Source organism: Manacus vitellinus, unplaced genomic scaffold (genome assembly GCF_001715985.3).
Source record: "Manacus vitellinus isolate BGI_N305 unplaced genomic scaffold, ASM171598v3 scaffold_14_pilon, whole genome shotgun sequence".
NCBI classification, from domain to species: domain Eukaryota; kingdom Metazoa; phylum Chordata; class Aves; order Passeriformes; family Pipridae; genus Manacus; species Manacus vitellinus.
Genome location: NW_021939063.1, coordinates 3,568,206 through 3,584,383, shown reverse-complemented (window position 1 = coordinate 3,584,383; position 16,178 = coordinate 3,568,206). Strand labels below are relative to the sequence as shown.

Below are 16,178 nucleotides of genomic sequence, written 5' to 3'. Positions count from 1 at the left end.
TCCAAAAATAGCAACAACTGTTTAGGGAGGAAAAACTCAAAAGGTGTGAGAGTAATTCTTGGCCAATACTTTTATTTCAACATCTTAAAGAATGTAAATTTTATACTGTTGATGCTTTGGTGTAACTTCTGCACATCATACTTAAATTCCCAAATACGTTTCTGCTGTTACACACATTTATACAATGCTCAGCATTTATGTAACTGGTGCCATCAACTGTGAGGTTAATCCAAAGGAGACTGTTTTTATGAGGAACACCTTGATGATAATTATTTATTAGAACATTTCAAATCTTACTCCAGTATTTAGCGTAGATTTAGTATTTAAACCATCTAGGCTAAAGATGGTTTAACCATTCTTTCATGCCTGCTTTAAGGATTTTTATTCCACACTAATCAGAGCTCTGCCTGTGCTGCTGAGTCTGTGTGCTTTAGTATTTTGCTGTGACTCTCATGCCTGCAGTTGGGATGAACAGAACACAAACTCAGAGAAAAGCAGATTTGAGATAGAAAATGTCTTACACTGAAAGCAGTGTGTGTGCAAATCCTGTATTCTTCCCACTGTACCACTTGTGATGATAATGGCTGGTGTATGTCAGGTGAAATCCTGGCTCTAACAAAGTCAATACAAAAATCTTTCACAGGCTACAGTAGGACTAGCACTTTATCCCAGAGGAAAATAAAAGAGTTCGAAGATAAATTTGCAGAGGCTTATTGACATGAGTGCCAGATTACGTGGGCTGAAAGTGCATTTTCGGGTATGTAGAAGTTTACTGTGGAGTATGGCAGACACACATTCAATGGCAATTCAGTGCTAGCCCACAGAGGGAGGGGAAAAACCCCCAAACAAATCTGTTGTTTCCTTGTTGGCGACAGACAGAACAGGCACCAAGAAGCTGTTAATCTCTCCCCTTCTAACTTTTTACTTCTATCAGCAAGATTTTAATTTTTGTTTTGTATAGTTATGACAGAAGAGTCCAGAACAAAAACTTAGAAGGCTTTGGAAGCAAGTTTTCAAGGGAAAAGGGGATGGGGAATCTTGAAGCTATTCATGAGTCTACATCACCTGATCCAGCATGACATTCCAATTTATATCTGAATTCTTAATCAGAAAAAGAAAAAAAGAAGTGTGATACCTCTTTGACACCACTTTGTCTTTTTTCACCATCTCTTTTAATTTGTATATTTATTTGCTATAACTTATATATGCTTTAAATTATGTACTGTCTGTTTTTAATGCACACCCACACCAAAGTCTGTAGGTGGGTCTTATATACTGCTAACCAACCACAAACCACAGCAAATCAGGAGAGTAGAAGTCCTATTTCTTTCTTACAGTTCATCTTAAATACCTTGTGAGCTGAAGATAAGCATTGCTTGGTTCTGCTCTTGGTGGTCCTTGCACTTCTTCCTTGCCTCTTCCCTCCATCTCTTCTTCCCTCAAGAAAACCTTAATCCAAACTCCCCCCAAAGTCAGGATGCTGATTATTCCCTCAGGTTTGGCTCTACTGGGTGTCCAGGCATTTCTGCAGCATGGGAGCTACGCTGAGAAAGAATATTCTTGGCGGTGAAACCAGAAGGGAACAAAAAGAATTTAAAATAGTTTGAAATATAAAACAATAATTTATTTTACTTCATTTTACTTGTTAACGTTCGTAGCTAATGATGATTTCATGAAACTGCTTTTATAATTCAATACATTCAAATCTATAAAGCAAACAGTTACTACCATGGGCTTTTCAAATTCCACAAACTGTCGTATATAAACAAATTAGCTGTACATGCACATTTCTTCAATAGGTTGCAACATTTGCAAACATGCTTTAAAATCCTTTAAAGCTGCAGTATAGTGTACTTTGCCTCAGGCTTTTCAGATGAAACCTATATACTTTCTTCAGAAACCTTAAAAAGAAAAATGTTTAAATGTTGAGCATAACTCTAAAACCTGCTGTTTGATAAATGTTAAATATTACAACAGAATGACTCTGAGTTTAAACCTTGAGCTAAGTATTGATAAACAACACTGTGTAGAAGTGAACAACAGAAAAATAATATCACAAAATATGGTTTCAAAAAAAAAATACATAAGTGCAGTTGCTCTTGTGGGTTTCTTGCATTTTTTTAGGTAAAGAGAAGCACGGGTACCTTTTAATATGAATATAGTTTAAGCAAATTACCTGTGTAAGTATGGTTAATACATTTCTGATATTTAAACACTTCATGTAAAAGGTAACAAGTAAAAAAGTACAATCAGTATTCCAAAAAGCACTGCTAATATTGCCTTTGAAGGAGATGGGCAAGCTTCCTCTCCACTTTATAATGGAGATCCCGGCACCCACAGTTGCAGAGTTCAGTATTTGAACTATAAACTGGTGACTGTATCTTATATACAAAAATCGTGCCACATTGAACGAGGCATTGATTCCTACCCCAATGGTAGTGTTTTATGTACATAATTTAGCACTGGTGATTATACAGTAGTCACTGACAGGAAGGAATTGTACACCCGTGTGCCGTCCGGTGACTTTGTTCCGTGGGTTAGCAGTTCTTGGATTGTCATCCAATTGTCAAATATTTTTTTATTCCTCTTCTTCATCATTTTTTTGTGGCTCAGTTCAATGATGTTCATCTCTTTCTTTTCTTCCGCACCTTGCTGCTCCTTTAAGCACTCTAACCTGCTCTGCATCATAAACTCACGCCTCCTCCTCTGCTCCTTCGCCTTCACCAAATGCTGCTTCCGCTCTTCCTTGCTCCAGTAACGGCCCATCTTCATCTCACTTATGGCATCATCATCAGTGGTCATCCCACTGCGCTCCTCCTTGATCTTTATGGCGCGTTCCCTCAGCAGCCTGTCCCTGACCGGCCTCTTGGTGATGTACCGGGTCCCGTCGCTCCTGACCTTCACTTTCCACTCCATCCTCGGCTCGCTCTGGCCCGAGCTGAAGTCTTTGCACATACTCACCAGGCTCATCTGGCTCTGGGCATACTCCACGGCGGATTTCTGCTGGATCAGCTGCATGTAGCTCTGATAGTGCTGGGCATGGGCAGGGATATGAGCGTGTTTATACGGAGAGTGGTGATACGGGGACGTGTAGGAGCCAGAAGGCTTCTGACCGTGTGTAGGGCTTTTGCTTCCATCACTGGCTTTTCTCTCCTTGCTCTCCAGCTGCTTGCCGAGGTCGGGATCTTTAGCAGAGGCATGGCATTTACCAGTGCTGGATTCGTGGCTCTCCGAGCCGGCAAACAAATTCTTTTGGGAGGCATTATGTGCCGCTGCCCCCTCGTTACCTTGACAGTTCACGCCTTCCGCAGTTCTGCGCAGGGAATTGTCGGGGGAGATCTCCAGCGTGAGGGGCGTGCTCCGGCAGCTCTCCCCGGTGTTGTAGGCGCTCGAGCTGTCCTTGTCAGACTTCTCCGGGAGCTCCGTGATGTCCGAGAGCTCGTGCCTGCGCACGTCGATGCTCGTGTTGTAGTTGCGGAAGCCGCTGTTGTGCAGCATCCAGGGCTCCCGGTACTGATCCTTCAGCTGCTGCATCTTGTGAGCCCTCACGATGTTCAGGCACTCCAGCTCGATGTTGCGCAGCTCCTCGTTCAGCATCTCCAGCTCCCTGTCCACGCTCTCCTGGTCGCTCTTGCTCATGTCCAGGGTGCTGTTGTGGTAGTAGAGGCTGTAAGGGTTGGCAGACTTCACCTGGCACTTCAGCTCCAGCAGCTCGCGGAACCGCTCGCACTCGTCCACGGGGATGCCGAGGAAGTCGACGTCTGTGCAGTCGGCCGAGATAAACGACTCGTTGCTGAACTGCATATCGCCGCTGCCCAGAGTGTCGTGGCTGTACGTCAGCTTCTTCTGGTTGCCCAGGGTGTTGGAGGACGTGGTGTGATCGTCCCCGTTGTTCTCCTGCTCGGAGCTCTCGTCGTTGCGGGTGCTGTCGTCCGTGCGCCCCACGCCGCTGTCCTTCTCGTGCTGGTTGGATAAAATAGTGGCTGTGTCCGTGGTACCTCCGTCCTCCTCGTGCTTCTTCTAACAACAAAACAGAAAGAGGAATTACTGCAAGGGCACAAAATATTTCAGGGTGTTTATTTTTTAATCGTTTTCTTAATCTGTCGCTTTTTATACTTTTTGCATCTTTATCTTGCATGGAAGGAATATTATTAAGAACTCATAGAAATGGTGACCAAGCCCACAGCCTGCTGTGGATGCCCCTTTCAGAGGAACCTGAGGTCTGTGTTTCAGTTATGTAGCAATGATGGTAAAACACAAATTTTGAAATGTTTCTTCTCCCACTTAATTGCACAACAATATCCAGTTCCACAGCAGTGCCAAATTGAGAGCATGTCTCTTCACTAAATGTGGATGCCACAGAGGACGTAGAGTTTTAGAAAGGTTTAGAAAAAACTTGCAAAACTGTTCAAGAACTGCTTTGATCATGGCACAACAATGGGGAATACAGGCGCAAATCTGTGGCTGTGCACAAGCTTTGCTATGTAAAACCTTTTTCTTTGCCTTTCTCCCCTCATGTAGATCTTACTTCAGTAATTTGCCTGAGTTCTCCATTTGGATTTTCAGGTTTTGGGAGGCAGGCTGTTCTCAGTCTGCATGCATATCAAACAGGAAATTCTAAACCCCAGCTCTCTGCCTGCTCTATCCACCACACACCCAGTGCTTCTCTCAGTGACCACAGCGAGAACAGTGGATTTCTAAGAACTGTGACTGTGTTTTGTAAGGGGCAAAGCACAAAAGGTAACATTTTAAAACATTTTGCTCCCCAAGATGAAGTTGTGGATAGCCATGTAATACTCTGATTTTACATGAAGTCCTTTTGCCTTGATCTTGACTTAGTGTCACTTGAGACACGCCAAGTGTATTCAGCCAAGCTCAGTATTGGAATATTGAGTGCAGTGGGAAGTTTGACAGCACTGCACACCAGAAGGGCAGTACCTGCTGAAGCATGCTGGCAGTAAATTGCATTGCCTGGTGGTGCTGTTCCTCTAACATGTCCATGTGCAAGTCATCCAGAAAATCATTTCTGTCATCATCCATCCATCCTTCATCCAGCTATGTGAAAAGGGAGGGAAAAAACAAACCAATTGTTGTCAAAAGAATGAAGACTGACATAAATTAGATTTTTCTTTCTGGAAAGTGCCTGGGAAATCTCAGGGGATTCCTTCCTGTGACAGTGCTGCCGTGTCCTGGGAAGGAGCACACGTGTCCCTGTGCTAAGTGTGGGTATTGACTGTCCTACCTCCCCTCACAGCTGCCTCCATCTCCAACAGCATGGTTTTATCTTCAACAGCCCTTTACATGTGATAAAACTCCAGCTTCTTCATCCATGGAAACACTTCTAAGAGTTGGGGCTGTTTTGGTTTTTGCACAACTTGATTAGGATGTATAAAAACACTCTGAGCCCAAAGCTTGAACACACCACTTGTGAGGCAGCATCAAGGGCCAGAGGGAAAATCTGGCTGGGGTCTGTAGGACTTTTTTACTCCCATCCCCAATTATCTCTATGGGAGAGATCAGAAACTTCCAGGCTAACAGGACAGTGATGATCCTGACCCTGTGTCTCCAGGTGCACTGGCAAGGGCTGCTCCCACAGCACCAGGAGCAGAGACAGATCAAACAATAATGCTCCTGGCTGTTTGTTCAGCACCTTTGTTGTGCTAATCCCTGCTCTACAAAGGGATCTGGTTCAACCTTTTATTATAGCTGAGGAGGCTTCTTGACAGTGTTCAACTGCTTTAAGAGATGGTGTACGCAGGGCTAAATAATAGGTGTTTTAATGAATGAATAATCGATGGCTGTAGGAGTTAGAGTTCAGGATGTTCTTCAAAACTGGGGCTTAAAACCATTCATAATACCTTGCACTGATGTTTGTAATAGCATTGCAGCACATATAAATCACTAAATGTCTTAGAAATTGAACTTTAATATAAAATATATACATATAAGTACCACGACTGCTGAATTTCATTATTTTAGACCATATATAAGTCCAGTCAAACTGGTCATGTATATACTATAATATGGTTTTAGATAGATTGGTAGACTTAGGTAGGTCAGAATTCTTTGAAAGAACTGCTTTCTACAAAATAGCAACTGTTTTAATTAAGACTCAAGTAGAGTGTTTTTTTTGTTGTTGCTACAGTACCTGAATTTCTGGTCTTGCCACAAGTAAGGAGATATTCTTGCTCTCCTCACTGCTCAGAAGTGCCACAGCTTCCTCTCGGTTCTGCACCTCTATGCCGTTGATCTTTGAAGGAAAAGAGCAACACCATGAGATATTCTCCCAGGGACACCTGTGTGCTGCTGGGATGAGCTTGGCAGAACTGCTGGGATCTGGACAGACCCCGGTGCTGCACGGGCTGGGCACAGCCCACGTGCACATCTCCAGCCTTGTGCAGACAAGTGTAGGGCAAGAGTGTTGGCTAGGACAGGAGATGCTGTTCCATCCCTCTGCATGGCACGTGCAGAGCCTTGTTATTGAGGGCAGGAACTGAATTATCCCGTGTCAGCAGGCCTGGAACCCTCCACACACGTACCTGAATAATGCGATCCCCTTCCCGGAGCCGCCCGTCCTTGGCAGCGATGCTGTTGGGATCGATCTACAAAACAAGGGAACTGTGAGTGCTCTGGAGGTTTGGGAGCTCAGGATTTGCTTCCCCAGTGTTGGTAACACGACTGATGGTGTAACCAGTGTGCCTGTCATTGCTGCTCCACCCGTGCTTGTCACATCTGCCCCAGTGACTACAGGACTTCTCCCTGCTCATGTCAGACAAAGTGAAATGCGAATTAAAATGATCAAGTCAATCCCAAAACGTTTCTGAGCATCCTGAGCCGCATCTTCAGGGAATGTAGGTTTATCACATTTGCCTGGTATCGAGTTAACTCAAATTTTAACACTTTGCTTCACACAGTGCTCTGATTAGAACCAGTTTTTGCATACAGAACAGGAAGGATTATTTGCTAAGCGGGCCATTTTAATGGAAGATTTTAGATTTAGTTATGAGTTTCTTTCCCCAAACTGCTGCTATTAATTTTGTTAGAGATCTGCATGATAAAAAGTTGATGTATAAAATGCTACTTATTTCGTAGAAGGGAGCAAAGAAAGACAAATGGACCTCAAATATTTGCAAATGAGAATGTGTGGATTTTTTTTTTTTAATAATTTGTACTGATTCCGGAATAATTAAGAACAAAAACTAATAGAGGGAATATATTAAAAATACTTTGAAGGCATTATCTGAAATTGAATGCTGAGACTGTGTTGGGGGAAAATGAACATTAAATGTGTATATAACCAAGTTTGACTTCAGTGGGTGCAGGACTTTGGAGAAAAGGAAAACAATTAGATTTCTTCAAATTACTGCACTCTGGCTGTTTTTTCTAACATGGTAAAAACAGAAGACAAATGTCTTAAATGCCCAACAATCAAGTTTAAAACACAAATTGTATCTTATGGAAATCAGCTCAATCTTACCTCACTCACATAAATCCCCATGTCATCTTCATCATCGGTCCTGTAACAGACAGTGAGGCCAAGCTTGTCCTGGCTGTTCACTCTATGTAAATCGACTTCCTGGGGTTTAAAAAAAGAGAGATAAAGGAAAATACACTGTCAGTGAGACACCAGTGACTGATGGAAGCAATTTTTCAAATACAATGAAAATATTTTGCTTAAGTGATATAGTGGATCTCTTTTCATTTCACTTGTAGACGAGGTTAACTTACTGAGCAAAACGGGATTATATGCAGACAATCAATACCTGGGGCATTTTTGACTCTTCAATCAATATGAAGTCATTTTGAAAATAGACCTTTTATTGATCTTAAGGAAGAAAAATTACCTATATTTCATGTCATGGTAAGACTTCAAAGGCTAAAATACTTATAAAGTATGATTTCAATATTTGTCACAGCTGATACATATTTCCTTATAAGCAGGGAAATTCTCTGGCTTTTCAGAGAAAAATATAATGCTCTATTACCTTAAACTGTATAATTTTCATAAGATGATCTAATAAGTTCTCAGAAATGTGACTGAAGATCAATATATTCTCAGCAAAGCATTTGGTATTGGTAACAGAAATATAATAAGCACTTCAGTATCTTTCAAGGGTTTGGTTTCAGCAGGTCATGGTGGTCTTGTTAGTCTTGGAGATGCTTAAGCATCTTAAAAATACGTGTTCTTCCTCTATGTTTCTTTTGCCAGGGAGAATTCCTGAGGAGACAGCTGTGGGGCTGAAGGGAAAAAGTGGGACCAGGCACAGGGACAGAGACTGAGGAAGAGGAGGATCGAGGGCTGTCCCAGCCCCAGGACAGACCCTCCACCACGTGTTTGTGCTTGGACCCATTGCTCCAGTGGAAAAGTCCTGATAACACAACTCCCCATCCCTGCACATCTCTGTTGTGACCCACGCTGTGCCATTTGGAAGGGGCAAGACAATAAAACGAGCTGATGTGAATAATTTATCGGCGCGTCTGGATGACAGCTGCCAAGATCAGCAATCTCGTGTTATTTACTTGTCAACATGTGTAATTTCTCTCTTTTTTTTTTTTTTTTTTCCCCTAAAGAAACGTAGCTGTAAATGTCAGTGACATTTCAGCTGGTATTTAAGTGGTTTCAATCAATAGTATCCATGGTGAACTGCTGCGCTTTTTCTCCCTCTTTTGTTACTTAAAGGTTTGAACACAATGCTTTAATAGTGGGGTTTTTTTTCAGATTTCTAAAGATTTCTAGAGAGGACATGGAGATTCTTCAGAAGAAAAGATGAGATCAAGTGGATTCAATTCGGATCTCAGCTGATCCTTGGGAATGCCACTGCAACCAAGGCGTTTATCCTGCACTTAATCACGGGGTGAACTGGGGATGAGGTGGGATTGGGTTTGTGGATTGGGCCTGATTCAGGTCTAGAATGATTCCCATGTTCCCTGCATACTTAACAAAAGTATCTCATGTCTTCAGGAATGTTTTTATATACTTTACTGATTCGAAAACATGGTAATGAAATGGTGGCAAGAAACTAGTGCTGCTCATTCTATTGCTTGTCATACTGGCAGTGAAAAAATATACATATAATGTTAACATTCCCCCCAAAACAAACAGAAAAATATGGTGACTTTGGCCATTATTTAAATAGATCCTGTGTAACCACAAACACTTGCCAGCACCTTTAGGAGTTGAAGGAAAACAGGGAGCAGGCTGTTTCATTTACCTGCCACCTATTTTGACTAAACAATAGGTGTTTTTCCAACAGTGTACAACTATAAAGGGTATCATAATTAAAAATAAAGTATGCATTTGCATTTAAAATGTACCCTCCGAGACACCACCTGTGATACACTGGAAGGTAATAAATCATCTGGTAAATTAAATAATATATATATTTTAAAAGGAAAAAAGATAGTTGTTTAAAAACACACAAATAAAGAACAAAAAAAGCCAGAGCAAACAAAATATTTATAGAGCAGGTGTTTAGAACCTGAATTTTTATGAGTAATTAGTTGACAGACTTACTCTTGGGTAGAATCCCTCTAGTCCTTGGTGGGAATAGAGTAAGTGGGTTTGATGCTACCCAAACATGATAATTTTACAAATTCAAAGACAGGAACAGCTGCTTTCTATGGGTCTTTGTGTCAGTGAAGTTTTAATGCAATCATAAAAGTTTGAAATATTTGAGAGATAAAAGTGTGCAATTCCAGTTGGAGTTGAAGAATCAACACCAGGGTCTTCAAAGCAAAGGTTTTTTTTCCATATTCCGAGGTGAGTCTGTGTAATGCAGAGATACATGAAAAGGGGAGAACAGAAAACTGGCACCTACAAATACAGGTTTTATGGCAGCTTGTGTAAATGCATCAGGAAATGATTAAATGAGAGGAATTAATGTGGGCCTAGAGAACTTCGAAGGTGTGAGTTGATGTGTTTGCAACGCCACAGGACTTGCCAATTCTTACTGTTCTGTCTCAAGGGCTGCATTTCTGGGCAGCTCAGGGGCCTGATCCTGCCAGCTGACAATGGTTCTGTGCTCCTGCTGCTGGACTGCTTCCAGAGCCTCTGCCAGGCACCGGATTAGTCTGGAGATGAAAGTGTATTTAGTGCTCAGCCGGGGCTCAGATACTATTGAAATGAACTGTATAAACCCCTCAGCCACCAGCCCCACAGAAGGGAGACACTGAGGTTGTTCAACACCTGGTCTGGAACCACAGAAACCAGCTGGCAGGCAACGGTGGAACCCACAAAGTGTGGGAATGTCAGGGCTGTGTTAATGTGATAAATGTAAGAATTTCATCTATGACAATTTTTACGCTCACAGATGATTCAACTCTGCTTCTTCAGATCAGGTAAAAGTGACATTTTGAGAGACGTTCCAGAGAAGGATTTGGATGCTCTTTCAAAATAGTTTGTGCAAGAGAACTGTCTGAAAGGTTATTGGCTCCTCATCAAATGTAGAGCCAAGGAGGGCTCAAAGAGCTGGTTGCTGAAATCCATATGGCATTTGCACGAAGACAAGATGAAATGAACGTGCCCTATGACATTATACCTGCAACTACTCATAATAATGAATTAGGAGCAAGTGATAATAGTAAATTAACCTCTATAAGCTCAGAAGATCCTTCATTTGCAAAGGATTATTGAATTATTATACTGCTGATTTAGAATTATGGCCTGCCTGCAAATTTATAAAAATCAAAGTCCTTTCTCTAACAAGACAGAAATGAGCAGTAGAAATCTGAAATGAGAGGACAGATGGGTAAAAAAAGTTCAAACATTGACAAAGCCTTACCCACAGCTTGCAGGGTAAGTACTCTGTCCCTTCCCTCTCTCTGTGAAGTGTGCTGGGATTTTTTTCTGTGCTGACCTCTGACATACCTGACCAGCAGGGCCCACTTTTTTGCTGTTCCATTAATAGGTTTCACAGAGAAAAGAATGTCAGGGAAATAAAGAACTATTTCCTTTTATACTGTGTGAGGCCTCATCACCACTTTTTAGCAACTGACCCTGGTACAGCAGGAGGAAAAATCTTGTTCTTGCTATCTTTCTTAGGTCAAAGAAAGGGATCTTTACACTTGGTATTTTCACATAAATGTGCTTTTCATCATGGGTAAAAAGAAAAAAAACCACTCTTCTGCTCTTCAGAGGAGAAAATTTTATAAACCACATTTTCTTTCCAAAATTCTTTGCCCTAGAGAAGAAGCAAAAATCTCTCTGGAGATTTCTGTGCCCACTCAGCAATATGATGGTCATTCTCTGACAGACTACAGAGACTGGACCAGCTTTAGTCATCAGTGGTGCTGGGAAAGGCTAAAGAAAAGTGTTTCTCACCCTGATGAAAAGATGTTTGGGATAGTAGGATAACTTGAAGGATGCCCAGGCTCTCTGCCAAGCAGATGGGCAGTGGTCCATGATTTAGACCTTTCTCATGCAGTATGAGATATTAAGGCCAGGTTTAAGCCCTCCAGAGAACCAAGGAAGGACAGCCTTTCAGTACTGGCTTGTGAGCAAGCTGAAATGTTTCACCAATTTTGCATTTGTTCCAAACAAAGAACATACAAATATTTGCCTTAGAAAGTACAGCTGTGAAGCTTTTTAAACCTTTACATATTCAATCACTGCCTGAAGCAGGCCTGGGCTGCAGTCCTTTGTATTCAGAGACACAGCAATGCCTTGAGAAGCTCCTGATCTGTGCAACTCCCTGCAGAGAGGGAGTTTTCATAGAGAAAAAAATGTATTCACATAAAAGATGCTTTGAAATGCTTTACAACCAGGATGGAATAAAAATTGCAGAGTGCCTGTGATGGAGCCTACCAATTCCCACGTTCAGACAGTTACCTCCTCCCCTCCCCTGCAAACAGATTATTGGAGAAGTAAAAGAAAGATTTCAACCAAAGCAGCAAAGTGTAGCAAAGCAGAGAGCTTGAGAACCTGGTACTCAGATTTTATTTATGGTTTCCTAAAAGCAGCAAAGTATTAATTTCAGATTTTGAAGCACAGGTTCGGTCACTTGGTATGTTCATTTTTTGGCTGATCAGCTGTTGTGGTTTCATGCTGGGAACACTGGGAGCTGTGCACTGGGTGGGCAAAAAGCTCTTTGAATGAATCTGTTGTCCTCCTTCAGCCTTTTGACATGAGCACTTCATGTCTGTCCAAGGCTGAGTGAGAGCATCAAAAGGAGATATCTCAGCAGTTACCAAACATTTCGTGTTTTCATCTTCAAGCTCTACTGAGTCTCAACCAGCCACTCAGCCGAGTTCAGTTCTCTACTTGGAAAGAAGGAAGACCTACATACAAGTTGCATATTGGAAAGGGTGAAGACAGAAAGTCAAAAGGGAGGGAACAAGGCCCTTTTTGATGTAGAATGTTCTCCTTTGTAATGTGAGAAAGTTACACTGAGAGAGCCCTGGCTTGGGCCGTGTCTGACAGCTGGCCAGACTTGTTTGAATAAACATATTAATGCATAACACTGCTGGGGAATCCTGGAGTGACATTATTCTTCCTTTATGAGCCTGAAATGACTTCTAGCTGGGCCTCCGTGAAGAATGAATGTACTTTTAATTTATAATAAAACAGGAGTTCAGGATTTAGTCCCTCTTTACTTGTGGCATGTAAACTTCTAAAGAAAAGAAAGGCTATTTATTTATTTTTGTAATAAGGAATATATGGCAGTTACCTCTGAGTCATCAATTTTAAGATAAATGTTGAGAGAGAAAACCAAGAATACAATTTTGGCATCTCAGCAATACTGCCAACATAAATTCCTTCCTATGGATATTTACATTAGAAGCTTGTTGTGAACTTGGGTATTTCACCTTTTTTGTCTTGTTTACTTGTTACAAATCACTAACCAGTCAGCTACAGACCATAAAAGTTTAGATGAGGAGCTTCTGATTTAAATTCAAAGCACATTTTATGGACAGAGAAACCCAGAAGTCTGACTTGATGGCTTTCTTACTTTCGACATTCCTGCTGCAGTCAATGAAACAGTGCCTTTGTGGTCTTTTAAAACATATCTATCAAAAGGCAAACAAAAAAGCAACCAGCCAGTTGAGTCCCTGTTAGCACTTTGACCTTACCATTGATCATAGTCTTTATAATTTGAACAGGAATCTTTAGTGGTTTTTAAGAAATACTATTAGGGTACAGAGACTTTTCTAATGTTCATCTCCCTGTGTTACTGAGCTGATCACCTTTTGCCATCAAGTACTATATCAATGTCAAAATTATTAATGTTGTGGTTTAAGGCATATTAACGTTTGGCTACTGGAGTGTGTGTTTTTAAACTGTTTTCAGCTCAACTGGTTGACCTTTTAATGGAAGCAATATAACTTATCCACAATATTAGATTTCCTAAAAAATAGATTTTGGAAAGACACTGGTAGAAAACACTGATTTGTTCTACATTTTCCTTTAAGACTCAAATCTATACTGTATTTGTTTTTATATAAGAGAAAAAAAGGCCCTTGTTTGAAAAGTGAGGCCTTGAAGTCTGCTAAGTAGCATTTGTTTTACTGGCACTTTGATTTCACCCTGCCTTTGATTTAGGTTTGTATACAGAGATGAATTGCTACCAGATCTGCAGAATCTGAAAACTGCTTGCAAACTTTTTTATGGGGTTTTAGTCCTTGATCCTGCAAACACTTTTACAGGAGGGAACAACTTCGTGCTCATAGAACGACTGAACTCTGCTCTCACTGAAGCTGCTGATAAATCCACCCCTGATTTGAACAGAGCTACAGGCAGGTCAGCATTGCCTGCTTTGACAAATAGGTGTTAGCAGGACCAGGATCTAAGAAATCAGAAGTGCAAGCCAGCTAAGGGTAAACTATTCACTTGATATCTTGGATAGATTAGCTGGGTCAGACATAGCTGGCAGTGTTTATAAGTATTGGGATATTTTACTGCTATTTATTGCAAATGATTAAAAACACTTCACTGGGTCAGTACTGCTTAAGTATCTTGCAGAACCATGGCCCACAATTTATGTGCTGTGCTCTGAATGGCTGGGAGCAAGTTATTTAAGCATGAGAAAACTGAAGATGAACTTCTGATGGGATATACAAGTGCTAAAAGCAAAAGTGACTTTTAAAGACTTGGCAGGAAAATGGACTTGCATACTTTAGTGACTGGTTCAACTTTTATTATCTGTAATTTCATATATATACATATGTCACTTTTAAGTAATGAAAAAGGGAGGGACAGCTTAGTATAGTGGCAAATCTATCCTGGTCTTGTCTTGTAAACTTAGCATACTTCTAAACTGTATGATCAAGAACATCTGTTTCTCAGCTGGGGAATATTTAAGAGAAACTCACACATTTTTGCTGTGGTTATGTGGAACAGGCCCTGCCACTCAGCAGAGTCTTTCAGAAAGCCTAAATCAGCACAGTTACACGGAATTTAATTAATGGAATCAATGACTTCATTATTTATGGTAATTTGTTGGCTGAAGATCATCAGTCCCTGGCTCACAGTTCAATGAACTGCTAAAGGTACCAGCAAGGTTTGCAGCTGCAAAGTCACCGGTGAGCAATGTTACCCCAAATATCTGCTTTGAAATGTCTTTTCACTTTATGTGCAATACAAGGACCAAGACGTGCACATGCAGTAAATCAGAGCAAGTACCTCTAATTCCAGCTCATCCCGGTCCATTTCTTGATGAATTCCTCCCATGTAGTCGTTTGGATCATAGTATTCATGCACTGATGGATGGCTGGAAAAAAAAAAAAGGTATGTTTAGGGACAGCACTCAGTGCTTTAATGAGCATGTTAATGCATTCCAAGCTTGTAAGGAGCAATCATGACCATGATGGACTAATCACCACACCAAGGAGTTGCATGTGCTTAATTCTAAATGCTACACCATCTAGACCACTAAGTGTTTTAAACAAAAATTATATGTATTGCAAGAGGACAGCCTGCTGCTTTTTACAGCTTCAGCTCTCCCACACTTTCACTGTCTATACTTTGGAAGTTCAAGCAGTGTGATGCTCTTGTGATCACTGTTTTCTGTGCTGGAATTCTTTTCTGCAGTGAAAGTAAACTCCCTTTAATTCTCTGTTAACTAGATACATCTCTGAGGCTATTTATGTAACAGCATCTGCTAATTGGCTAAAATACCCAAGTTGTTAGAGGCAGGGTAGATTAATCTGGATGGGATTTGGAGAAGTTAGAGGAAGCATTAGGAAAAATGACTGTTTGTTTGCACATGCTGGGTGACAGGATACTGGAACAGCTGCCTGCCTGCTCTCACATGTCGGGACAGCCACGAGATGGGCTGTGTGGGGAAGACCAACATCTCCAGCTCTGAGTAAGAATGCTGCTGATGCCAGGAGTTTGTATCTGTCTCATGATTAAGGAGCATTATGAAGTTGATAGGGCTGAGCTGGAAGAATGCAGGCACGTTGCAACCTAAATCATAGAATTACAGTTTGGTTTGGCTTGAAAGGGACGTTAAAGATCATCTACTTTCAACCCCCATGCCATAGGCAGGGACACACACCTTCCACTAGACCAGACTGCTCAAAGCCCCATCCAACCTGGCCTTGAACACTTTCAGGGATGGGCATCCACCACTTCTTTGGGAAACCTGTTTCATGGCTTCACTGCCCTCACAGGGAAGAATTTAATCCTAAATGATTCATCAGGAATTAATATTTGCCGTTTTCCTAATGTAACTGGTTTTGAAGTTGGCAAGTTGCAGGTACCGAAAATCCCTCTCGCAGATGTGGTTGGGGATGTGTAGGGTCAGGGCTCTAAGAATAATCACTGTCCTCTGCACAGTGCTCTTAAGCCCTGCTGTTTCTTCGCTGCAAGAAAGCTCAAATACAGGCTTGTGTCAAATATTTCCACTAAATGGTGCTGCTGTGCTTGGATTTTCAATGGGCTGGGAACAGGTGGCCATGCAGGAATATCTGCTGGAACCATCTTTCAAGTATCAGCAGAGTCACGAAAGGAACAGACACTGCACACAGAATCCCAGTTCCTGCCTGAATGTGGGAATGTTAACATGCCATGAAAGTCACTGAGGAGCAGCACAGCATCAGTGCCTGTTTGTAGCCAAACCCTATTTCCTGGGAGTGCTGACAGGGATGTCTAGAGAGGTGCACTGGGGTGGTGTGTGTGTGTATTGATGGATAATTCCCCTCCCAGACTGGTCCTGCACACCAGTCCTGCCTCTCACTGT

At 41.6% G+C, this 16,178-nt stretch overlaps 1 protein-coding gene across 2 annotated transcripts in view; it reads right to left on the bottom strand.

Moving 5' to 3' along the window:
- Positions 1-914: 914 nt before the first annotated feature.
- PDZRN3 (PDZ domain containing ring finger 3) overlaps positions 915-16,178 on the bottom strand; it is a 129,844-nt gene continuing 114,580 nt past the window's right edge. For both annotated transcript variants that reach the window (XM_018068346.2, XM_018068345.2), the window contains 6 exons: positions 14,618-14,705; positions 7,478-7,576; positions 6,540-6,602; positions 6,149-6,250; positions 4,939-5,055; positions 915-4,020 (listed from right to left, as the gene is read on the bottom strand). In XM_018068346.2, coding sequence (XP_017923835.1) covers positions 2,470-4,020; positions 4,939-5,055; positions 6,149-6,250; positions 6,540-6,602; positions 7,478-7,576; positions 14,618-14,705 — 2,020 coding nt within the window. In that variant the 3' untranslated portion in view covers positions 915-2,469. The remainder of the gene's footprint in view (positions 4,021-4,938; positions 5,056-6,148; positions 6,251-6,539; positions 6,603-7,477; positions 7,577-14,617; positions 14,706-16,178) is intronic.